Source organism: Ruditapes philippinarum, unplaced genomic scaffold (genome assembly GCF_026571515.1).
Source record: "Ruditapes philippinarum isolate M1 unplaced genomic scaffold, ASM2657151v2 ctg244_1_1_1_1, whole genome shotgun sequence".
Taxonomy (NCBI): Eukaryota; Metazoa; Mollusca; class Bivalvia; order Venerida; family Veneridae; genus Ruditapes; species Ruditapes philippinarum.
In genome coordinates this window covers 477,924-502,941 of record NW_026852350.1, presented here as the reverse complement: position 1 = coordinate 502,941, position 25,018 = coordinate 477,924, and the positions used below count along the sequence as shown (strand labels likewise).

Below are 25,018 nucleotides of genomic sequence, written 5' to 3'. Positions count from 1 at the left end.
GAACATTATACGCTGTCCTTAAAAAAAGATGCAATTACACAAATAGCATATTAAAATATGTGAGTTTAATGGTTCAGAAAGGAACACATGAAGTTGGGATTACATGATAGTGCATTCAGTAATCATAATGCATGACTGTACATTGTATTCAGCAATACGTAGGTTTCCGTTGTGGAAGCAAGCGTAATGTAAGTTCAAATATCATCAAGCAAGATGGAATAAATGCACTAATTCTGTTCCATAGAACTTGCTCATAGTGTTTAATAAGTTGCATTACAGCAATTTTTTATTACAATAAGTACCTTACAAAACGTATAGATAAAGAACTTTATTACAGAATCTGCAAATGTCCATACATAATAGTTATAACAAGATATGCCTTTTGTAGAACCATGGAAGTCACCATAGTCTTTCCCTATGTCACTGTTAGTCAATCATGACATCAACGTTTTCTTCCGCAGAACATATGTCTGTTCTCTGTAACAAAATGAAAATGTACCAATTAAGAGCATGCATTTGGATATATTATATACACATTAACTAACGTTTAATGTTTGAAATAGTACACATCATCGGAACCCACGGTATACCTTCCGTATTATTGTATAGGTATACTACATTTAATGCTTATACATAGCCGGTGTTACCGAGCATGCACGTTCATTTTGATAATCACCAAGGCAGAACAAAGATCTAAGATTCATACACGACAAAAAAAAGGAGATTGAAATTGAAATTCTACGAACAAATTCAACGAACGTTCCAAACTTAGGCAGATGTTTTTAGAATTTGAACCATAATATTATCTATGTTAAAATTTATAACACTGTAAGAGGTTCGTGACTTTACCTCACAAATATGCTTGAAAGAATCCGAATGGCGAAGTTCTGTGACAATCGGCAGAAGACGCTGTGTCAGGTCGTGAGCAGATGTTACACACTGAAATAAACGTGAATGATATGAAGAATGAAATTCTTATTAAATACTTATGAATAAAGTATTTGGAAATATTGATGAAATAAAATACGTATTTTCATTTTCCGGATTTTCATTGTAGAAATTTATTTTTCACTGAAGAGAAACATGATTTCTGTATATTCACTGGTGTCTTGCCGGACTACTTACTTTTAAATTCATTTCAAATTAATAATTAAAAAGAAAGGAAATCAATTTTCCATGTTTGGTCATAAAAGGAAAAGAAAAGGTAGATAATAAACCGAAAACCAAGTTTTTTTTCTATAGATAAATGGAGAAAATGTGTTTGTGCGACGTAAAACCAAACAAAACATCAACAGCAAAAGAAAGACCCAACTTCATTTAGATTCCCGCTTGTAGAAATAATCCCCGAAGAAGCACATTGGAAGCAGGATCATAATCAAAAGGATTAAGTGACGCATTGGACAGATTCTGAATTACTCTTGTTTCGGGTCAGAATCTTCTATAGAAGCACAGATTTATGCAATTTAGAAATTGTTTTAGATAAAACCCTGATCTCTATGCTCTATGAAATAGCCTACCTCGCTGATATCGTCGACATAGTTTTCGCAAATGTCTTCGGCGAGATCCTGGATTCTTGTTTCTAGAGCCGGATCTTGAACCGTATCATAGATTATACCGACACCATATCGGCATAGTGTGCACTCATCCTGAATTGCTTCAACTTAAATAATCAAATTTTTAATATTCATCTTTTTTCTACTGAAACTGATAAAAAGGACAAATATTTTCCAATGGCAATCTATAGATATTGTCATTTTGTTTTGACAATTCATTGTACGATCCAGAAACAATTTTAAATTAGCTTTTTAACAACACCAACAATAACAAAAAGAAATGTGATACTGAAGTTGTCTCATTGTTTCACGTATGTAAAGAACAAATTAAAGTAACTGATATTAAATTGGCAACAATATATATAACTTATTAATAAACAATTATTAAGAAATCTAAGTCGATGTTAAGCAGGCCATTCTCTCACTGCGCATATATACCTGAATGGCAATGCAACAAACTTCGCCCGTTCTTCTAAACATTTTCACGGAGGGAAGGCATTAAGAGAACATTTGGTTCTAACTAGAAGAATCAGATTGTTGTCTGTTCAAAGCTGTTATCTAACTATAAACACATCTATATAAAAAAAAACATCGATTGTTGCAACACATGAAAATTAATACTAAACCGTAAATGTTCTTAAATTACCTTGAACTCCAGGACAGATATGGAACATCTTGCAGGATTCTGGTGTAAGGAAATGAACGGCTAATTGCACTAACAGAGGACCGTAAGAGTCAACCAAGAACAAACATTGTTGCTTGAAGAACGGTATCATGTGACATACTGATTTCAAGGCATTCAAGAGAAATTTCTGAAGAATAAAAGGAATACATTTAATAAAATTTCACAACACAACACAATACAACACAACAACATTGTAGATTTTATAGTTATTTGTGGTTTGCTTTTATAATTACCTTGGTTCAGTAAGGGTCTTTCAAATAGTTTCTGTTTGAAAGACCCTGGTTCGGTTGTTTCAATGTGGTGAAACATGGGATTTAATCTGGGAAGATAATTTCATAATTACTTGTTTATCTTAAAAACAAAATGAACATGTTGTAACTTGTTTTGTCAATAAGTCAGTTCTCTAAAATGACAAATACATATACATTGTATATCATAAGTGCATTGTGGCTAACTTTCGCTATGCACAAGAGGTGAAGTCTTGACCGGAAAGTATGTCGATCTTCACTTTGACGTACCAAAATGTAGGAAGCAAAACCCGACAAGAACATCGCCTGTCGTGCTTCAACTATTTGTCTCTTCGGCCTTCTGCTCATGTAACTTATCGGCAACTACAGTTTATACGTCTTTCTTTGAATATCTATAACAATCCCGATTTTTTTATTTCTTAAAAAAGCGGTCTGACAGGTCACTCATAAAATATCTGAGGTCATTAAGATGTAACTTTTTTATTTCTGGTAAATGATTAAATATACCTGATGCTCCTTCGACTTTAGGAAGTCTTCGGCTATCTTCATTGCGTTTTCACAAATAATGCACGGCAGACTGGAAACATCTGTAAGTATCCGAATAATTGTTTTTAATTAAGAAATAATATCGGTGTGAGCGGTGTTTATCGGCTATTTATATAACACCGGTTGTAGTTTTGATGCGTAGGAAATGACCACGAAGGCCGTATTTGAAGTTTTGACCGAATGCTGAGAGCCACAAACAATTGAGAATTTATCTTTTACATGATCAAAGCTATATGAATATTTTCAAAAGAAAAATCTATTTGTTCTTTCAAAATGTTTTTCTTTAAAAATGTTCACTGTTACATAATTATGAATGTTAAATTAATAAATTTTCAAAAGAAAGAGTATAAAAACAGAAGAATAAAATACAATGCCAAAACGTGTCAATCTATTTAAGCCATTTTAAAGTTCACTAGAGGTGCGCGTGTAGTGCACACCAAGTGCATGTACCTTTAGTGCGAACACAACTGTACTCTAAATAAAACATGTACTTAATGTATTTTCTAAATATTTATCATAGAGCAGCCGTGATCAACTGTGATATTGTCACCTGTGGTGTGTGGTTCAAGGACAAAATCTGAGCGAGGATCGAACTTCAGACTGGTTGATTTGCACTGACCAAACTGCTGGCATAGTTTGGAAGGAGAGAGTCTACTCAATTCTGTACATTTATCCCGGCTTTCGACAGAGTAAGCCTCACATATCGTGTCCAAGATTTGGTTTCTCTAAAATGAGTTAAATAAGTTCCTGTAAGAAATTGTTGGTAGTATGTCTGTCAAACAGGCCGTTTGCATTGCAGTTGCCTTTATTGGCACCTTATCAATGTGTCTATATCTTTTTTTAAGTCAGTTGCTTTTAAAACTAAATGACAAGCACGTTTTCCAGCGTTATAGTCACACAATTACGGTGGCACAGAGATGACATGTGTGCGTTTTTATTTTTTCTCGTGCGCACGAGATACTATGTGGTGACCACGAGTTACTAAGTCGTGCGCACAAGACAATTAAGGCGTGGGAACGAGTTACTAAGTGCTGCGGGCGAGATAATTAAGTCTTGCGCACGACATTAACTCGTACCAACAACTTAATTACCTCGTGCGCTCGACGTAGTAACACGTGCCAACGACATAGTATCTCGTGCGCACAAGATAAATAAAAACGCACAAATGTCACCTCGATCTGTGCCACCAAAGGCAATACATATCAATAAATAAAGATAACTATTTCACAAATGAAAAAGAGAACTCTACATCTATCATTGGTCGTTCATTTAAAGCATAGTTTAACGAAATAACTGCAGCAGTAGTACAAATGTCGGGTTAGGCACGGCTTAATTCTGTTTCATTGTTTGCCCGTAAGTAACGAAATATTTTATATAATGTTAGGATAATTTTAATAGTATAATAGAGTATGTATCTTTAAATAAAAGAATTTTATTAGAATTATATGTATGTAAATGTAAATAATTAAATTAAATTTAGAAATTTGTTTTCTTTGTTTTTCTTTTTTTTTTCTTTGGTGGAAAGTTTACAAAATGTATTTTCAAGAAAAAAAAGGGAAAGCTATTTTTAACAAGAGCATTACTTACCGTCTGCTCATCAACCATCGAGTTTACAGAAACAATCATGTTTTCGCACTGAGAACAAGTGTCCATACCAGCTGGACTTCCTGTAAAAATAACAAGTCAAAATCGTAAAACATATATTTTTGTATTATCTGTTTTAAATTTGAGAATATTAAATAGAAAAACATCATCATCATCAACAACAACGACGACGACGACGACGACAACAACAACAAAATAAACCACCACACACGCGCGCACTCACACAAACGAACGCACGCGCGCGCGCGCGCACGCACGCAAACATACTTTAAATAACATTCACTTCTTTACTTCTTTTTATCACAAATTATAATATATTATAATAAATTATATATACAACTATCGTCTTGAACATTATATTGATCTTTATTTTTCTAAAAAGGTTGAAATTGAACCATATAAAGTGATATACTGCAAAGAATAGCGGTAAAGGTTATGTAAGAAAGGAATATACCGTTCACGTAAGCGGAAAATAAGATGCAATGTAACCGTTTTCTGGCATAGATAGCAAAGGTAGACATTAAAAAGGGCATCTTCTGAAAATAACACAGAAATAATGAAAACAGTCAACATCACAAAATGAGTGAATAAAGTTATTTTACCATCCGTAAGTCCAATTATAACAGCTGCGACGATACCAGTTATTCTGAACAGTCCCATCTTTTCCATAAAAATCAACAAAATGATTTGAATAAAATTCATACGCACAAAATCCTAATTTCTCTACGGAAATGAACAATTTATGATTGTTGGTGAATGTAAGTGTTTATTTAATAATTTTTAAAGGAGAAAGTTCAATTCTCAACAGCATTAGGAAATAGAAAGTAGATAACATGTTACGCAGGATATAAACATGAATTTGTTTAATTGTTATATTTCTCACAAACAGGATCTCTTTTCGGAAAATACTGTTGATACTCGTGACTTAATTGTGAACTTTTATTAAAGGCACATTATGCCTCAGAAATGCAATCAATTTTATTTCTTAAGAATTTTTCTTTATTTTTGGTATCTGATTACAGTTTCCGGAAAATACTCGTTTGCCCAGTATATGCATGATCTTTTCTGCTATTTTGTTCTGTTGACAATTGCTTTAATTATAGTAATTAGTATTTTGTATGGAAGTCAAAAATACAACTTTGCTACCTTTGCGACACATTATGCACGTTCAGTCATACTTTCTTCAGTTGTTGAACACCTAAAGTGCTCTAAATCCATTATTAAAACGTTTTGAAACAAAAATTTGACATTTTTTTAAAGAATTAATTAAAAATATTAATTTCTTAAGCAAAATGGACCTTTAAAAGTTTTATAACAAATGTCAAGGAAGTCTGAGTTGTTTTAAAACAATTAGTGACTGCATGTGAATGCTTGTTTCGGATTGTGATTGTTTTAAACCCAGTTTTATTGTTTGTATTTTTTTATTGAAATAACAGTACATGTATAAATATTAATTAACATAGATTATGTTAAGAAGCAAAGTATAACAAACGCTACGTTTGAATGAATGACAAGCCCCCGGTGGTGACCTTTGACACCGTGACCATTAAGTGGGTCTTGCGAGAAGAGCTTATCAAGCTGCTTACACATGTTATATCAGACGGGTGTGGTGGCCAAATTAAAAATTTGCTATTTTCGGCTTCGATGAAATGATTTAACATTTTGGCCTCTAAGAAAGCTCACGAATGTCAAGCTATAACGCTTCCGGCTGAAGCATGTATCTAAGGTTAATATTTGGGCTACCTTGGCTACCTTGATCTTTGACCCCGCGAACTCATACTGTCCAGTAGGAGTTGATCGAAGTGCATGTACGTTTGGAATTTAAGGCCGTAGGTTGAAGGATTTCCTTGTTAAATTATGGTCAAGGTTAAAGATTTCAGTGCTTCAAATCAGCCCAGTTTAATAGCCTAATAAGAGGGGTATGTTAGCCAACAGCAAGTTTCATTAACCAAAACGTTCATATGGATTTCTATATTCTAAATGGATGTGCATTTGATATATACCCGATGAAAAACTGAAATATCCAAGATGGCGTTCGAGATGGACACAAAATCATAATATATTCTAGAGTATCAATGTTTTTCAACTGTTTTGTTTATTGACTGAAATTTTACTTTTTTTTCACGGGAGGGCTTTTTCCGCCAAGTCATTTTTACGGGAGGGCTTTTGTCCGCCCTGTCATTTTCACGGGAGGGCTTTTTTCCGCCTTGTCATTTTTGGACGGGAGGGCTTTTGTCCGGGAGGGCTTTCGTCCGACACTCCAGAAATAGCATATATGAACTACATGTAGTATAGACCTTTAAAATTGGATATCCCATAAGTGTTTCTTGCTTAAGGAGACTTAACACCAGTGGCATCCACTATTTTTGACATAAGAAAAAACACTTGACAGCATTGTCAGTAAACTCCACAGTGTTGTTTTTCAAGATAGTGACAGTGCTGTTAATACGGATGCTGTCAATTTATAAAGTAATTTCTCTTTCTCTAATAGATAAAGAAGTTTACTGTACAAATATATTATAGATTCGTTATAAAGATTCTTGCCTGGTTCAATTGCCATATATAGACGGTTTGGGTTAAATATGCTACCACCGAGTACTATGTAAAGACATTTTTTTTTACACCAGACTTACATGATTTTCCGAGACTTATATTACATACAACATTAAATGTAGCTCTGTGATATTTGAAATATATGACCAATTCACGTATACAATATCATTAAACATAAATAAATATTCTAATACTGCACGTTTGTAACGTCACTTTTCATTGGATAACCGAGGTGTTTATATAAAGGTACACGTCTGCTGTGTGGTTAAAGTCGCTGACTTGAGATCACAGGTCCCTCAACACTGTGGGTTCGATCCTCACTCGGGTCGAAATCTTTCATGTGAGGAAGCCATCCAGCTGGCTTACGGAAGGTCGGTGGTTCTACCCAGGTGCCCGCTCGTGCCTGAAATAATGCCCGGAGGGGCACCTGGGGTCTTTCTCCACCAATAAAGCTGGAAAAAAATCGACGAAAAATCTCGGCGGGACGCTCTAGGATGACCCGACTTGAGTGTACGGTCGCCCATATGGGCTTAAATAAACGCATAAAAAATGTGAAATTAGTAATTAATTTGATGTTTTCCACTAAGAAAGAAGTTTTCTGTATTATAAATAAAGCGGATCGGGTTATATTTACAATCAACCACCAATAGGACCATATAATCCGTCAAAAATCTTTGTAATTTTCTAATATTGTAATTATATCATTTCGTTACATTTTGTGTTAAAGCTGCATGCCTCCAGATGAGCCAAACATTTTTTCCAAGAAAATCAAACTTGGGGACTAGTTAAGATTGTAAGAAAAGTAAAAAGATTCAAATAATTATTTATATGTTATGTGCGATTAATGACTGATTTTGCGCAGTATTATCATCTACTGCGTTATTCAGTTAAGGCTATTCTTGCTTATTTTGACATTTTTTGGTAATTTACTTGGGTTATAAGTGCCGTTTGCAATGTGCAAATTCATTTCTTTATTTACTTTACAATAATATACTTTTAATTAAATACATATTCAAAAATTTCATGAAAATTAGGAGAATCTGGGGGTATGTTGGAATGTACATGTAGCTTGTGTTTTCAAGTATACAGGGCATTTATAATTCCAACAACAATAATAAGTCGGTTAAAGAAGATATTCAGAGCTTATGTTATCATAATTATGTTGTATACCAGACCAGAAACATATCTACATCTCTGACCAGACTTTATAAAATCAATATTAATTGAATGACTTGTATTGACATGCTATTTGTTCTGATAAAATCTACGATTATAGTGGTTTGCTCGATGTAATGAACGGTGTATATACTGCACATGTACTGTATTTTTATTCAGCTGAACATGATAAAACATGTCTACTACGACGTCTCGGTTTACAATTGAAATAATTTAGTGGTGTTGTACATTTATTAGTCTTCTTCAAAAAGAAGTTAAAAAGAGTTGCTAAACATGGCTGGGAAAAATATGCCAGTTGACATGGAGCTTAAAAAGGTGATAATCTCAAATGAAAGTTACCAAATATTACCAAATAATATTATGACATTAAAATACATGATACAAAAATGATATAGATTTGAATTAAACATTGTTATGTTATTGAATCAAATAGTTGAATATTATCCGGACATGAGTAGTTACCGGATAAACATTTTTTTTAGTAAAAACCCATTTAATAAACTTGGTTATATGATTGAATATCATTTAACATGTTTCACACGATAATTTATGTTAGCAAGTTTTGTTAAAATAGAAAAAAAACAGAATCCCTAAGTTCTATTTAAGAATAAAATTACTGTTTTGAGTCAACACGTTCCATAGTCAGGGGGTGAAGTATCTTCAAAATTTAAGAGGTAAAGTGTCAAAGGTGTAAAGTGTCTGGTTCCCATAATTATGATTAGAAGTTCCAGTATCTGTATTCATCATAATTGGATTATTAATTGAGTTGTTTAATTTAATTTCATGTCTGATTGGAATTTGGATTATCACACCTTTCATACAATTTAACTGTAATTAATATGAAATTAGGCAAAGCCTATGAATAGGGAAAGCAGTTAATTTTTCTGTTTTAAAGGTGTCATTCAGTATTATATGCACAGCTTCCATTTTCACTCGGAATACTCAACGATTTATCATTATTATTTATCTGAAAAGTTGGGATTGTCCGTTATCAGAATATCCCGCCTATTATCATTGAATTGCATTGAAAATGTCGCTGGCCGACTAGAACTAACACTGAAAATTTCATTAATAGGTATAGAATTTTATGTATTCTTTTATTGTTTTTTATTTGATTTCCAGAGATACCAGACCAGAAACATATCTACATCTCTGACCAGACTTTATAAAATCAATATTAATTGAATGACTTGTATTGACATGCTATTTGTTCTGATAAAATCTACGATTATAGTGGTTTGCTCGATGTAATGAACGGTGTATATACTGCACATGTATTTTTATTCAGCTGAACATGATAAAACATGTCTACGACGTCTCGGTTTACAATTGAAATAATTTAGTGGTGTTGTACATTTATTAGTCTTCTTCAAAAAGAAGTTAAAAAGAGTTGCTAAACATGGCTGGGAAAAATATGCCAGTTGACATGGAGCTTAAAAAGGTGATAATCTCAAATGAAAGTTTTTTTATTACCAAATAATGTAATGACATTAAAATACATCATAAAAAATTGAAATAGATTTGAATTAAACATGTTATGTTATTGAATCAAATAGTTGAGTATTATCCGGACATGAGTAGTTACCGGATAAACATTTTTTTTTGTAAAAAACCCATTTAATAAACTTGGTAATATGATTGAATATCATTTAACATGTTTCACACGATAATTTATGTTAGCAAGTTTTGTTAAAATAGAAAAAAAAACAGAATCCCTAAGTTCTATTTAAGAATAAAATTACTGTTTTGAGTCAACACGTTCCATAGTCAGGGAGGTGAAGTATCTCCAAAACTTGAGAGGTAACCGTAAAGTGTCAAAGGTGTAAAGTGTCTGGTTCCCATAATTATGATGAGAAGTACCAGTTTCTGTATTCATCATAATTGGATTATTAATTTAGTTGTTTAATTTAATTTCATGTCTGATTGGAATTTGGATTATCACACCTTTCATACAATTTAACTGTAATTAATATGAAATTAGGCAAAGCCTATGAACGGGGAAAGCAGTTAATTTTTCTGTTTTAAAGGTGTCATTCAGTATTATATGCACCGCTTTCGTTTTCACTCGGAATACTCAACGATTTATCATTATTATTTATCTGAAAAGTTGGGATTGTCCGTTATCAGAATATCCCGCCTATTATCATTGAATTGCATTGAAAATGTCGCTGGCCGACTAGAACTAACACTGAAAATTTCATTAATAGGTATAGAATTTTATGTATTCTTTTATTGTTTTTTATTTGATTTTCTTTTAAATATACACATGTTGTCTATGGCAGGGCAATATACAGTGTTGATTATTTATCATTATATATATGGATGCACAAACATGGATTTTATACTGTTTGTTTAAGAATGAATTTTTCAAAGAAATATTTTAAAGTCTGGAAAGAAGTCTTTGTAGTATTTATCAAAGCTATGCACATGTCTTTGATGATTAAACTTGCTTTAATCACCTTAATATAAAAAATTTATAAGAAATGCAAACAAACTTATCACTTTGAACATAATATCAAATGATAATCAATTAACACATTTTATTATTAAACAATTTCATTTTAAAAAAAGACATATTTTGTTTCAATTTAGATTTTCACCTCGTCAAAAAGCATGCCGCGATTTTAATACCATTTTAATCTGCCAGATATATAATGTAAATAGTTATGATTCATCATTGATTGACCATAAAGGTGATGAGGTGACTGGATTTAGACAAGTTGACCGAAAGTAGTGGATGAGATGACCAAAAAGGTGACCAGTTGACTACAGGATGTGTTGACCGGACATCTATTAATATATGCATAGTTTATAACTTGTAAATGTTGTAGCCTACATGTATTTCCTGACATAGTCAACATCATTTTTGCAAATTTTTAAAATGATATATTTTCATTTATATATGCGCAAACATAGAGCACAATAGATTTATCTTTTAATCACCATTAAACAAATTAAGTCATGATCTATCTTCTTTAAAAAGTTTTACTAGAAATAAAATATCAAACCTGAAAAATTACCTCTAGATTATGACATCCATGTTTTGTTGCAATGGAACTTTTAAATGTACCTAAAGTAAACATACATTGTCAAGTGTCTGATCAAGTGGCACTCATGTACATGTAGTTTGTACATGCATGCCAGTAGTTTCACAAATCCTGAAAAAATGTTATGAGGAAAACCCTGAGTAATTTAAAATAAAGTTATGAAACTTTCTTCCATGGTGAGCTTTTGTCATAACTTTATAGATGTCCATCATCAGTCATATATTATTACTATTATTATTTTTGTTTTAGGCATTCCAAGAGCTTCAAGGCAAGCTTATCAATACCACTCAGCAACTGAAGGTATCTGATGCACAAATAGAAACATTAAAAAGAAGTATTCAACATTCTATGCTTGTAGAAAAAGAGATTTCTAGGTTACCAGAAGATACTAGAGTTTATGAAGGTGTTGGAAGAATGTAAGTTAAAATTTTTTGGTTCATTTATACATGTACAAGAGTTTGATTGAAGACTTCTAAATTGCTCATTCAATTTTTTTGGATTTCACTCACTACAGTGTTGGCGCAGTACCTCTACATGCTTGCAGATATGATGATCACAAAGTAGACAAATTTCACTTTTTTCACTGATTCTTACATTTTTCATTCATTATCATATATAAATTGGTTTGAAGAGTTGAATTAGACATCTTGAAAGAGCATTTTGGCAGATGAAAAGGCGAGATTTGAACATTTAATTGTTTAAGCACTTTTTTATTAATATTTAGTATGGTGATCCAACACTTTATTTAGTATCATTATTCTTTTGATCACATAGAATGATAGATGAGAAAATCTGATAGCATGATTTTTTTTCCAAGGGTGTTATTTTATTCAAATACAGTACAAGCTGGAAAATGAAGAATACAAAATGTGTATACTGATTTGCTTAATTCTTTGCTTTGTGAAAACTATCATATTTTTCTTTTGTCATAGATTTTAAAAATTTGTGTGACCAGAAAAGATAAAGCTTGGATGTATTTGATGTATAAGTAGTTTGAAATCATTATACAATTAATTGAAGTAGCTTTTCTTCTTACTTTTGACCAAAGGTTCATGCTGGCAGGTATACCAGAAGTGAAAAATACTTTAGAAATGAAAGTAAAAGCTGCAGACAGTAAGATCAAGAATATAGAGGTAAAGTATATCATCAACTATCATGTACATATATTGCTAAATATGATAAGAGGATAGAATAAAAATTATATTTTCTTAGAATTGTATGAAATTATCTGTATGTCGGACATATGGACAGTCCATACTGGCAGACCACAAACTCTTATTAAACAGTTTTGTTAATTTTGTACTCATGACATTTATATCTGAGAAAGCTATTTATATCACATACAAATCTCTTGAAAAAATAACTTTTTCATTTATATGTATTCTGTGATATATAAGATTTTTTTAAAGGCGGTAAGACTTAATAGATGCCATTTTTGAGAAACTTTTAGTCTACATGTACCTCCAACATCTGTTGCCTTGGTGATAGATGTCTCATTGAGAATATAAGACTAATGGGTGTTCTGAATCACCTATTATCCTCTGCATGATGAATTGTAGTTTGCAGAAGGTCAGTGGTTCTAACCACGTTCAAAATTGTACCTGTGATAATATACAGAGGAGAATTTAGTGACTTGACTGCCTACTAAGGGTGTAACGGTTTACCGGTATACCGATATATTGCAATATGAAAAAATAAATTTCGAACCGCGGTACGATTTTTGGAAAACCGGTATTTTATAAAAATCATAATTTTCAATTAATTGCCTTCTAATTTTGTACAAATTTCACATAAAATCTTTAATTGGCAAATTTTGTTGGCACAAACGTAAGATAAAAGTATCCGACAACTAGTACACTTAAAAGTCAATAAGCGGCCGCATAATTTACATAAGCGGCCCAGATGTGAAAGGTTACACGCGACTAGTTTTGTTTATCAAATTGTGTGACACTACTTTCTATTTATTCCTTACATTTTTATTAAGTTTCTACTTAATATATATACATATAATAATAATATATAAATGTTACCCCATCTTTACATCAAAACATATACACGACAATACGTATTGCAATATATTGCAATACGCTTCAGCAAAATGGCAATATATTGCAATACGGTTTTTGCTGTATTGTTACACCCCTACTGCCTACTGTGGGTTCCAAAGAGAATAGTGCAAGCATGAATTAATTTGAGCCATGTCATGACAAAATCAACATATTGGGTTTGCGACCAGCATGAATCCAGAACAGCCTGCACATCGGCGCAGTCTGATCAGGATCCATGCTGTTCGCTATCAGTTTCTCTACCTGTTATAGACTTTGTAAGCGAACAGCATGGATACTGATCAGACTGCGCAGTCTGATCAGTATCCATGCTGGTTGCAAACGCACTATGTTGGTTTTGTCGTGACGCGGCTCATTTAAAAACGGATAAAACCCTACCTAAAGTAGCATAATAATATTTTGTTTGAGAACATTTTATTCTATTTACATACATTTAATATTCATGTGTGTTAAATAACATTCTATGTTGTAACTCTTTCGAGAATCGACCATACCATTATGGAACCAATACAATTTTACTGTTGATAAATTTTAGTATTTCATAAAGTATATCTGTATACCCTTTAAACACAGACATAAATATTGACTATTAAAGTTTTGCAAGTCTGTTTTACACATTTTTTTTTAATTTCAGGGAACTAAGGCCTATTTAGAACGCAATATGAAGGAAAGTGAGGATAGTTTACGGGAACTTATTCTGACAAAGCAAGGCAGGGGATAAATCAGCTTTATATTGTAGACTTTAATTTATAAAGGAATATCTAAGCTAGTGTTCATGTTTACAATGTTGAATTGATTAGAAATTGTATGATCTGAAATGATTGAAGAAAGGAAAGACTTTACTCAATGTACTCAATGTTAAGGTTTTTTGTATGCTTGCTAGTATTATTCATATGTGGCCATCCTGTAACTTCATTGTCAAATTTAACATGTTTATACATGAGCTTGTGAACAGTAACAAATAAATTTTAAGTAAGAAATATACGCTCTGATTTTTATAAGTTCCCCTGTGCAAGAAGTGTTAAGAGATAAGATTTTTTTTTGTGTGATTGCATGTTGTCTGTCATATTGTGTTGTGTTCTGCAATCTTCTAAACCATATGGTGGATTTTGACCAAACTTCACACAACATCCTTAGGTGGCCTTCTTAAAAAGTTGTATAAATGGTTTAAGTCTGTGGCACAAGTAGATTACAGGAACTAAAACAAGATTTTATCAATGAAATATTGAAAAAAAATCTTCAGAACTTCTATGAATTTAGCATATAGAATTTTCTTGTAATCCTCTACAAAAGGTATACACATTATGTCAAACTTGGCCCTGAGCTGGAGGCTGGGACTCACTTATTTCATATAGAATGATATAGGAAAATACATTTTAATTCTTAGATGTATGTAATATAGCATTGCCATTTGAATATCTTATGATCAAGAAAGTCAAATAAATCCTCTCCCTGGTGTCAAGATTGGCCCCATTTTGGAGGTCACTTAGTTTATGTAAACTTAAGGTATAATACCCAAAGCACAGGTAAGATTAGGAATATGAGAGAAGAAACGTTTAAAGCGAAATAAAGTCCGGGTAACTGATCTAGTTTTTGAGTTACATGTATCTGCTCTTTAGAAGCTATTGCTACAGTCATTGTGTCTGTAGGGCTTCCATTGACCTGACACAACAAAAATAACCAAGTACTTTACTCTTTTTGCATCTCAGAGACACAAATTTACTTTACCTCCATTTAAAATTTCATTAAAATGGTGCAAAATAGTAAACGAGTTCTAATATTGAATATATTGAGTGCTTATATTGAATATATCGCCTTTCTGCAAGCATATCGGGAAAAGTACAACAGCTACATTGGAAAAATATATACCATTGAATTCAGCAAATATTTACATGGAAAATGGTTTGTTTATATTTCAATTATTGAAATATCAAATAAAAATTTGCAAAAACCATTAGCGGTGACCAAATGCCACGTAATCAACCACCCTGTACTCTGTATATGCTGTGCTGACTCTATGTAAAATCCGGGGGTACCAATCACCCTACTGTTTTAATGGACGAGATGCATTTACATTACTTTCTTTAGAAAAGTGTTGTTCTTCTATTTGTCCAACATTGCACCAAATCATGCCCAAATGTCCTGGTTGTTAAGTTGGATAAACAACATCTTTCTAGACAAATATCAAAAGAATGGAAGCTATTTAAATATATCGGTTAATGCATATTATTTTATTACCAATGCAATTTTCATAGCATTCTGTACCTGTTTTGTGGTGGGTGAATAAGGATTTGTCATGTGTTCAAAGCATTCTTTATAAACAAGGCATCTTGAAACTGCTTACAAAAATAATGAAATATTTCCTTGTTGTCAGGCCCTTAGGTGTTCTACTTAGCCTTAGTTATTTATCATGACTTAAAATAACACTTTCTGTGTGTAGTAATTCACACCGAGTACAACTTGCACCTATAGTTCAGAAAAAAAACAACGATTTTTTAATGAATGAATATATTGCACTTTGATATGCAGTCAATTTTAGTTACTTGCACTTATTAGCTCACCAGAGCATAAGGCTCAGGGTGAGCTATAAGTATCAAAGGGGTATACTCCGGCGTCCGTCGTCATGCGTTAACAATCGTCTTCTTCTCTGAAACCGCTTGGCAGATTTACTTCAAATTTGATCTGTAGCATCATTGTGACAGTCACACTTGAATTTGCTCATGTCATTTCAATTGGCCCCTTTAACGGGTCTCTAGAGTTAAAAATAGAAAAACTTCTTCTATAGAACAAATTGATGAATGATCACCAAATTTTGTCTGTAGCATTCTTGGGTAGTTTCTTTTATCAATTTTGATCATATTAATTTGATTGGCCCCTTTTAGGGGCCGCTAAAGCTAAAAATTGAAATACCTTTAAATGTCTATTTCTACAGAACTAATTGATGGATGATAACCAAACTTTGTCTGTAGCATTCTTATGTACGCTTTTATCAAGTTTGCTCATATTAATTTGATTGGCCCCTTTTAGGGGCCACTAAAGCCAAAAATATAAAAACCTTTGAACATTTCCTACTGAAATAATTGATAGATGATCACCAAACTTTGTAGCATTATTAGGTAGTCTTTTATCAAGTTTGCTCATATTAATTTGATTGGCGCCGTTTAAGCTAAAGCTTAAATGCCCCAGGTCATGGCATTTCTTCAAATTATTGTTTAAACATATTCTATGCTCAAATTAAATATCAGAAAATATTGACAATGGATAATTTCCAACTCTGAAAAGCAGTTGTTTCTGGTGAGCGACTCAGGGCCATCATGGCCCTCTTGGTTAATTATGTACTGATCTGAAGATTTAAGTTCTTGCTGCAACATCGGTACAAATCTATACTTTATAATAAACTATAGTTTACAGAACTCATTCTCTGAGAAAAGGAGTTTATTCTAAAATATTTATGTTAGACAAGATTAGATAATCTACACTTTCTGCTCAAAAGATCAAATTATCTACATACTTTGTTGAACAAGATAAAAATGCTTACATTCTGTGCTCAAACACGATCAAATTATCTATATGCTATGCTTAACAAGAATAAATTATCCGCATAATGTGCTGAAAAAGATCATTTTTCTTTACTTTCTGTGCTGAACAAGATCAAATAATTAACAAACAAAATCATTTTCGTATTCAGTTTACATACATTCTTTGCTGAACAAAAATAAAATTGTCTATAAACTTATCTACATATTACGATGAACAAGAGCAAATCTGATTTTTATTTGCTGAACAACATTAAATTATTTACATTCTTTGCTGAACAAGATGAAACATCTACATACTATGCTGATCAGGAGTTTGCTAATAAGTATCGACACATTTTGAGCGATAACGCGCCAATTTACACGGCATGAGAGAAGAGGACTCAGACTGTGAGAGGCGGGAAACGTTCCTATGACGGTTGCTAGACGTTAACCGCTTTAGATTTGGCACAACGTCAATCTGAAAATGAAGAGGCCAAAAAAACAACAAGCACGTGCATATATTTATGTATTTTTTACCTTTACTCCGCTAAAGATGTAACTACAACATGTATTGGTTTAGTTTTGAGGCTGCATGTTATTAATGTTAGGGATTTCAATATGAAAAAAATCTGTAAGACTTTATTTTATACTGGTCTGACATTTGTTGCATAGGAAAGCTGTGATCAGCATAGAAGGGACACATCTTTGTTACATAAAATTTGTTTGTGTTTGGAAACGTACTTGTCATAGACAGTTAAATGAGCGAAGCAATAAATTGATTTTCTTAAACAAAATAGAACCCAAACAAAATAGTACCCCGCTCCCAACATTGCAGGGTAATCAAGACAGGAATTGTTCGCGCCCATGACCTTAGTGTTGCATTTTTACAACGACGACTTCTCTTCTTGAATAACAGTTTTCGTGCACATTTGGTGTAAGTGCACAATTCATTTGATATATAAATGGCTTTTTCATTGTACTCACAATTTAACGTGCATTATTGATGTATGTCTGCACTTGTTTTGAAGTTTCAGATTCAGAAATGTATCTTTTGGTTTCATTATTACATGTATATAAAATGTATGCAATGCTTTGCTTTTATTATGTGGTATATGTATATTTCAATTTAAAAAAGTCAGATGAACGCTTTTTTATTATTTTGCGACTATTTTATGAAATTATCGATAAATTATTTGTAATGCTAATGTATGACTGGCCTCCGGTCGTTTTATCCACTTATACCCTGCTACTGAAATAGCATTTGACTTATTCCCCTTTGACTACACGCAAAACAATATAATTTCAATTTAATTGATTGAAACAAATACAGCTAGCTGTAGGGACTTATTTCATTAAATGCCGAATTCCTTAGCCATTTAATAGCTAGACCCTTTGTCTTTTCGGCCATAACGATATTTGGATGCCTTTTCAATGCCTTGACTATTCGACCCCATCTATCATGACATTTTGACCACTAACTGATGGGCCATTTTTAATTAATTAACGACGTTCACAAAATTTTTGATAAAATTCTATTGCACACATAATTCTCTGCATAATTTATCACTATTAAACATAGGAAATGAAAGTGTATATATAAAAGGTTTGACCTCTAGTTCAAAGGATTGTGTTAGTTTAGATAATGTTACGGATCAGGTCGGATAGCAGGAAAGACCATTGCTTTTAGAAAACTGCTTAGTTAGATAATTTTGACGAGGGTCTTCATAAATAAGTGCTTATATTAAAATAATGCTTTAACAGTTTTGTAACATTTTTATATATTGTGACTTTTTTCTTGATAAGCTATTAAATTATATTTTATTGACACAAATTTGCCTATTGATTACATTTAAATCAGAATGTCATGTACTCCTGTGAATATATATGTCATTTTATTTGACCATTGGTTTGATAATAAAATCTTATTCTAAACATAATCCGTAATAAGCACAAAGTGTGATTAGTATGAACACTGTATGAAGCAGGTTGGGTTAAAGGCCCATAATGTCTCAGAAATGCTACTTATTTTATTTCTCAAAAACTTTTAATTTTTGGTATATTGTTACAGTTTTCAAAGTAATACTCATTTTCCCTATACATGAACTATCTGTTGCTACAAATCTGTTGACAATCGTAATAATAATAATGAATTGGTATTTTGTATGGAAATCAAACTACTATTTTGTTTACATTTTGCTGCTTTTTATGACACATTACTGCACGTTCGGCGCTACCTTCTTCATTGGCTCAACATCTAACATGTTTAAAATCCGGTTTCAAACACTATTAAACACATGTTTGAGATTTCTAAAGATTTTTTAAAAATATTTTGATTTCTGAGGCATAATATGCCTTTAAAGTTATTAATAGGATATATTAGAAAGATTTAGTTATTTTTAATGATTGGTTTAGGTGAATGTCAAATTAGATAAACCAATGCAATGGTACAATACATTAAAAAAATACAAATTTTACTCGATTACAAAGTCATTGCCTGAAAAAGATTAAATTTGGGAAAGCGATAAACAACAGTTCGTGTAAAATATATTTAACGTACTGAAAAGTGTAATATAACTAATATTCTTTACAGTTTTTACTTATGCTAAACAGCTATCTAAATGAAATACAGTTTAAATTATTTTCAACTAAATATCTTGGCTTTTTTATGGGGCTTTCTAACCTGCATCACCCTAAATCGGATATTTTCGCATGTTTTTCTCTTGAAGGGCAGGTTATAAATACCACGTACATGTTAACTTTTATCTTTGATCACAGATAACAATCTGTTGGTTAATTACTCTTGACATCAACAATTGTTTAAGTCTTCTTTGATTTTGCCGAAACAAGTTCAGGCCAAATACCTATGACAAAACATGGTTCAAGAGTTAAACAACATAATTGCCAAATATTGTTAATGTTCCTCGTCCTAATCGAAATAAACAATCAGCTCTCTTTGGCCTCGAAGAAAATATCATATACTTCCTTCTTCCTGTTTCCCGCTTCTTTGATTTTGTCTGGAAGTTCTACCGTCTGAAGTGATAATTGAAAACATTTCAAGACAGGTTGTTGTTTTTGGTGATAGGACAATTTAAAAAACATACAGAAAGACAAGATGGATCCGTCTAATGTTGAAATTGTACATTACGTTTACCCGAAATGTTTAGAGGACCGCGAATTCCCGAAATGGACGGCACAGGATTCGATGGCTCGACATAAGTATCATACTGAGGTACGTGCAGTTACTTTATCTTTGCTAGCATTTCAAATTCTTTGATTTATAATGACAGTCATGTATTTGAGGAGCACATAGAACAAACTGTGTGCAGGTACGTGCCGCCAATGTTATGATCTTTGCAAATTGTAAATAAGTCACATGTACTATCTAGCCAAACATGTGTCTGGAAAATTAATTGAATTGTTTGTCCTTTGTCTGCCTATTAAAATTTTAAATGCCAGACAAATTGTTAAGAAATTTGCGAATAGCTGAAATTCCTTCTAACATAAATTGCCACAGGAGATACGAAAGCTTAAAAATTAAAGACACAAAATTTTAAAAATCTTGGCTTTCATTTTGAAATAGGAATACTATTTCTATTTTAAGTTACATATATCCCCCATCTTCACGCACATCATCAAATCGTCGATTTTATTTTGAAGACGGACTGGAGCGTGCATTATTTTAATAATTTCTTAAGAAAATATAGTAGTTGAATTAAGGTTTTGTATTTTTTATATTTTATTATGATACATGCTGTTGATACAAATTTCAGGTGTTGGCTTTTATTCTTGTTGTAAATCTATTTAATTTTATTGTTTTATGATGTAAGAAACTGCACAAATACTTATTAATTAAAACAGCCATCCTTTATGAACATTTTATCTCTCGGAATTACTTTTCATATAAAAAGAATTAAATGGAGACATTCTGTGATTTTTTTTAAACATTTAGAATTACAATCATGTAACACAAATTTAAAAGTTTGTATTTTGAAATTACTTTTTATTTACAAAACATAAGCTGTTCTATTTTCAGAATTTTAAGAATAATGAAAATATAGTTTTCTTTGTTCCAATTTGTTTACCTGTTTACAGGATTTTTCTGTCTAATTAGTTAATTGGGTTTTACTGAGTACACCACTTTGCGGTAATTAATCTCTTTGTGGTAGTTCTCCAATGTTGTACCATAACTATTTGAGCAATTTTTATGTTATTGTTCTGTTTCACAATTGGGGAGATGATTTCTTGGCAAAAAGACTTGAGTGAGTTATTAAAAAAAAACTACAATGCACACTTTCAAGAATGCATTCGAAAGCGTTCCTGAAAACCAAGAAAGTAATTGGAGATGCTTATACACGGTGGTGGAACCCCATATGTATTTCAAAAATTGAGCATCGGTAAAACGTATACTAGTATGTGAATTTCCGCTGCTCCAGATGTGAAGCGTTACTGTGAAAATATCATGATTTGAACATTTACAGCGATTCCTTCGTTTGTAGTCAAATCTCAATAAATGTTCAAATCAGGATTTGTCTAAATGTTAATCGGTCTGTAGTGAGATTTCGCAAAATCTCTGTTTTTGAGTCTGTTAAATGACATTTTCTCCATAAACTTTGCATGTTTTTGGACACACCAGAACCCACGACGGTAAGAATATCTCGATGAAAACTGCATATAGAAATCCAAAACAAAAATGGGTAATGTAGAGGAGAGTCAGGAGGGTAGGTTCACCTTTCGATTTTCTTTAAAAAAAAAGGATTGCATTTTATATAACTGTTTAAAAGTTGAAAACTTACACTGCGATTGACCTATTTTCACAGTCACATCAGGGTGTTATGCTTCACATCTGGAAATTCACATATACTTTTTACCGATGCTCATTTTTGAGATACATATGGGGTTCCACCCCCGTGTAATAATAAGGAAAACTACACAGTAACGACAAGTAGGTAAAATGGGCAACGCTCAACCTTTGAGCATTGCATACCTTATAATGTTATATTTTATTATATTATAATTTGTTTATAATGCTTACTTCTTGATTCACATGGCAGAATTAATAATAAGGAAATGTAAAGCACTACACAAAATCAACTTTGTTGAACAACGTGTCTACCCTGCATTGAAAAGTGCAAATGTCTCAAATCTTGTACCATCAACATATTAATGTGCTTATCAAAAGACTTACAATAATTTCTGTACATGCTTTATATAAATACAAAGGCAGTATGAGGTAAACCTGCTGTCAGATATATACTTCGTTTCGCAGAGTTATTTCCCTGGACACGGCCTTACCTTTAGATGAACGTTTACATGATTCGATCTGTACCAGCTTTTACATCGAAAAATATAAATAAAATAAATCAAGTTAATCATGAGCAAGATAATATTCTAAGAACTATTAAAATATACATATTTATTTGACTTTAAACACGAAATATGGTGCTATATCAGGCAAATATATATCATATATGTTAAAAAGCAAATATGAAAAATAAATATGAAAGTGGGCGAAGTCAAAACTGATATTTATTTTTGTGACTAATTTCACAGATGATTTTCTGTGGTAGTCAGTAGCTTCAGCTATTCATTTCATTATTAGAAATTATTAAAAATTATCTGGTGATGTTTTCTCAAGACATGGAAAGATAAATTGTGTATTGAACTACATCACGCAGAGGCTCGCATAATGTGATTTTATTCAACTCATTCAATAAATTAAGTATTGAACCATTATCCATTCAATATCCTCTATACACGTATGTAAGGTTATGCAAAAAAAACTAGGTTTACGATATTTGTATGGTCTTTTCAGCAATATTACCATTGCTATTGTGAAGTGCTATATTTGTCAACAAAGAACAATTAATTTAAAAATTGCAAGGTGAAGGAGTTAACACCATTTAACCTTTACTTAAAAAAACCCCCAACAATATAGAGTCAGGCCAAATTTCATAAATATGCAGACAGGCCTGACTACCGTATTGTAGTCATAAACAAGTCAACATCACCTTTAGCATTTAGAGATTAAGCGAACAGAAAAAAATCTAGATGAAAATGCTAAATGCATTATGTCTGCAAGATGGATAGATCGTTAATTTTGCCGCATGAAACATTTTGGCTATTTACCAGTTGATTCAAGAAATTTCTGAGTCATACCACCTACCACTTCAACATAAGCACACAGTTCTTCAATAGTTAACTTTTTTTTTTAGAAAACATGAAATATACTACCTTATATTAGTACATCAAGTATATACTTTCTTTGTTGTTATGCGGAAAGGCGAAAACGTGAAAACAAAAAATCAATCACGGAAGACACCGTATCGCATTTTCGAGTTACAGTTAATCATGTTGCATGGTCAAAAGACAAAAGAATTGAAAACGTGAAAACAGCACATAGGCACAATCGTGCACAATCGGTCATTATAATTATAATGCATCTTACAACAGTCGATTCTAAAGTTGCAAGGTTTCTGGTGTCTGTTGCCAATGGGTTCAGTTTCAGCAATAAGGTTTTCTTCTTAAAAATATCCCTTATTGATTATACGAGTATGGTGAATGATCCCATTATATTAAAATAACAACCCCATGTTATCACTTGGTGTGTTATAAAATCTTTTATTGCAGCACAAGATGAAGGCTGTTTAAAAGACATGTATTGCATGAAATTCAATTCTGTTCCAAAATAAATGTTCTTACACTGAAACAACCTTGTTCATCAAATGCTATAAAATAATGATATAAAAAATAAAAAAGTTATCTGATTTTGTTGAGATATGCGTAGAATTACAACTCAATGATGTTTGGCACATAACACAAGAACCTCCAACAAATTCGACAAAAAAATAGACAGTTAATCTAAAAATGGTTGAAAGTTTCGTAATAATGTTTAAAATCGTACAAACAGCCAGAGATATGAAAGTCAACATTATTGCCAGTTCTACAAGAATGTTTATTCTAATGTTGAATAAGTTTATTTTATCTAACAATGGTGACTTTCACAAATCCGAAATAATTTTATTTTCGTCTTGAAATTCGCAACATAAGGGTTATTTCTAAATGTTTAGCTTTTATTGCTGAGCGATGAAAATGAAATTCAAAAAAAAAAAAAAAAAAAAAAAATAAATAAATAAATAAAGATTAGAATATGCCAAAAACCTTCTTTTTAGTTTCTAATTTTGGTAAATAGATCTGCTGTTTAGGTGCTGATGCTTAATTGTTTTACAGTCTTTAATTGTTAGAACAGACAAAACGAGAAGTGTTTAGTACACTGTATATTTTAGTTTAAATCATTATGCAACAAATTATTTTCAAATTAAAAAGTCAAATATATATGTTCTTGTTCCTTTCCTCTGTTAAGTGACTTCTATTAGCGCATGACATTTTTATTTTGCCATTCTAAAATATGATCAAATATTACAAATATATTTTGAAAACGTAAATGTTATCCTTTAATCGATGAAGGGCCATCACTGTAACGTTTTTAAAACTTTTGCTTTTTTTCTGAACAACTACAGCATCCATGTAAATACTGTAAATTTATTCGTTAATGTTTTGTCTTATGTAAGCATGTAACATTATATCTGTTTTTATGTATAGAAAGAAAAAAACAATAAAATATGATTAAACTTAATGATCATAACATAGTTCTACGTCTACGTTTGTGATAAAACATCTAGAAATACTGTTGTGCTGGGATTAATCTATAAAATGTTTAACATTGGCTTATTTCCCTGACGTCTTAAGCATAAATTAAGGGCGAATACAAATATGTATTTTGCTAAAAAGTCAGTTTGTATAAAAGGCCATTTACTATTCAATATATTTTTTCACAACCGTGTTGTTTTTGTCCTATGACGGCCGTAAAATGTCTCCTCGTATATGAAATCAATGCTGTTATTCTTATATATCCACAAGGGATTGTTCGGTGTTATTTGTTTGTTGTCCTCTATCATGTCCTGCTTACATTATACATATCCCCATCCTTACACAGCCCTATTGTCTTCTCCCAATTTTTAGTT

At 31.9% G+C, this 25,018-nt stretch overlaps 3 protein-coding genes across 3 annotated transcripts in view; 2 read left to right on the top strand and 1 right to left on the bottom strand.

Moving 5' to 3' along the window:
- Positions 1-313: 313 nt before the first annotated feature.
- On the bottom strand, positions 314-5,438 carry LOC132757841 (uncharacterized). Its single transcript, XM_060749289.1, has 8 exons — positions 5,240-5,438; positions 4,620-4,699; positions 3,583-3,757; positions 2,994-3,073; positions 2,200-2,365; positions 1,518-1,660; positions 850-939; positions 314-477 (listed from the first exon to the last, which is right to left on the bottom strand). Exons 1-8 carry the CDS (start codon positions 5,337-5,339, stop codon positions 427-429), a joined length of 885 nt encoding a protein of 294 aa, XP_060605272.1. The 5' UTR covers positions 5,340-5,438; the 3' UTR covers positions 314-426.
- A 4,217-nt stretch (positions 5,439-9,655) lies between these two features.
- LOC132757832 (prefoldin subunit 1-like) lies at positions 9,656-14,459 on the top strand. The gene is made up of 4 exons (XM_060749279.1): positions 9,656-9,807; positions 11,663-11,829; positions 12,462-12,546; positions 14,114-14,459. Exons 1-4 carry the CDS (start codon positions 9,766-9,768, stop codon positions 14,198-14,200), a joined length of 381 nt encoding a protein of 126 aa, XP_060605262.1. The 5' UTR covers positions 9,656-9,765; the 3' UTR covers positions 14,201-14,459.
- A 5,635-nt stretch (positions 14,460-20,094) lies between these two features.
- The window catches only part of LOC132757815 (filamin-A-like), a 152,523-nt gene continuing 147,599 nt past the window's right edge, over positions 20,095-25,018 (top strand). Inside the window, exon 1 of the mRNA XM_060749240.1 lies at positions 20,095-20,226. Coding sequence (XP_060605223.1) covers positions 20,110-20,226 — 117 coding nt within the window. The 5' untranslated portion in view covers positions 20,095-20,109. The remainder of the gene's footprint in view (positions 20,227-25,018) is intronic.

Bases quoted from the DNA above. Each gene is read 5' to 3' on its own strand.
- LOC132757841 (XM_060749289.1), bottom strand. From the start codon at position 5,339: ATGAATTTTATTCAAATCATTTTGTTGATTTTTATGGAAAAGATGGGA. The intron at 1,661-2,199 runs GTAATTTAAGAA...TGATTATTTAAG, and splicing joins TATCTGTCCTGGAGTTCAAG to TTGAAGCAATTCAGGATGAG. The intron at 940-1,517 runs GTAGGCTATTTC...CGTTTATTTCAG, and splicing joins ATGTCGACGATATCAGCGAG to TGTGTAACATCTGCTCACGA.
- LOC132757832 (XM_060749279.1), top strand. From the start codon at position 9,766: ATGGCTGGGAAAAATATGCCAGTTGACATGGAGCTTAAAAAG. The intron at 9,808-11,662 runs GTGATAATCTCA...TTTTTGTTTTAG, and splicing joins TTGACATGGAGCTTAAAAAG to GCATTCCAAGAGCTTCAAGG. The intron at 12,547-14,113 runs GTAAAGTATATC...TTTTAATTTCAG, and splicing joins GTAAGATCAAGAATATAGAG to GGAACTAAGGCCTATTTAGA.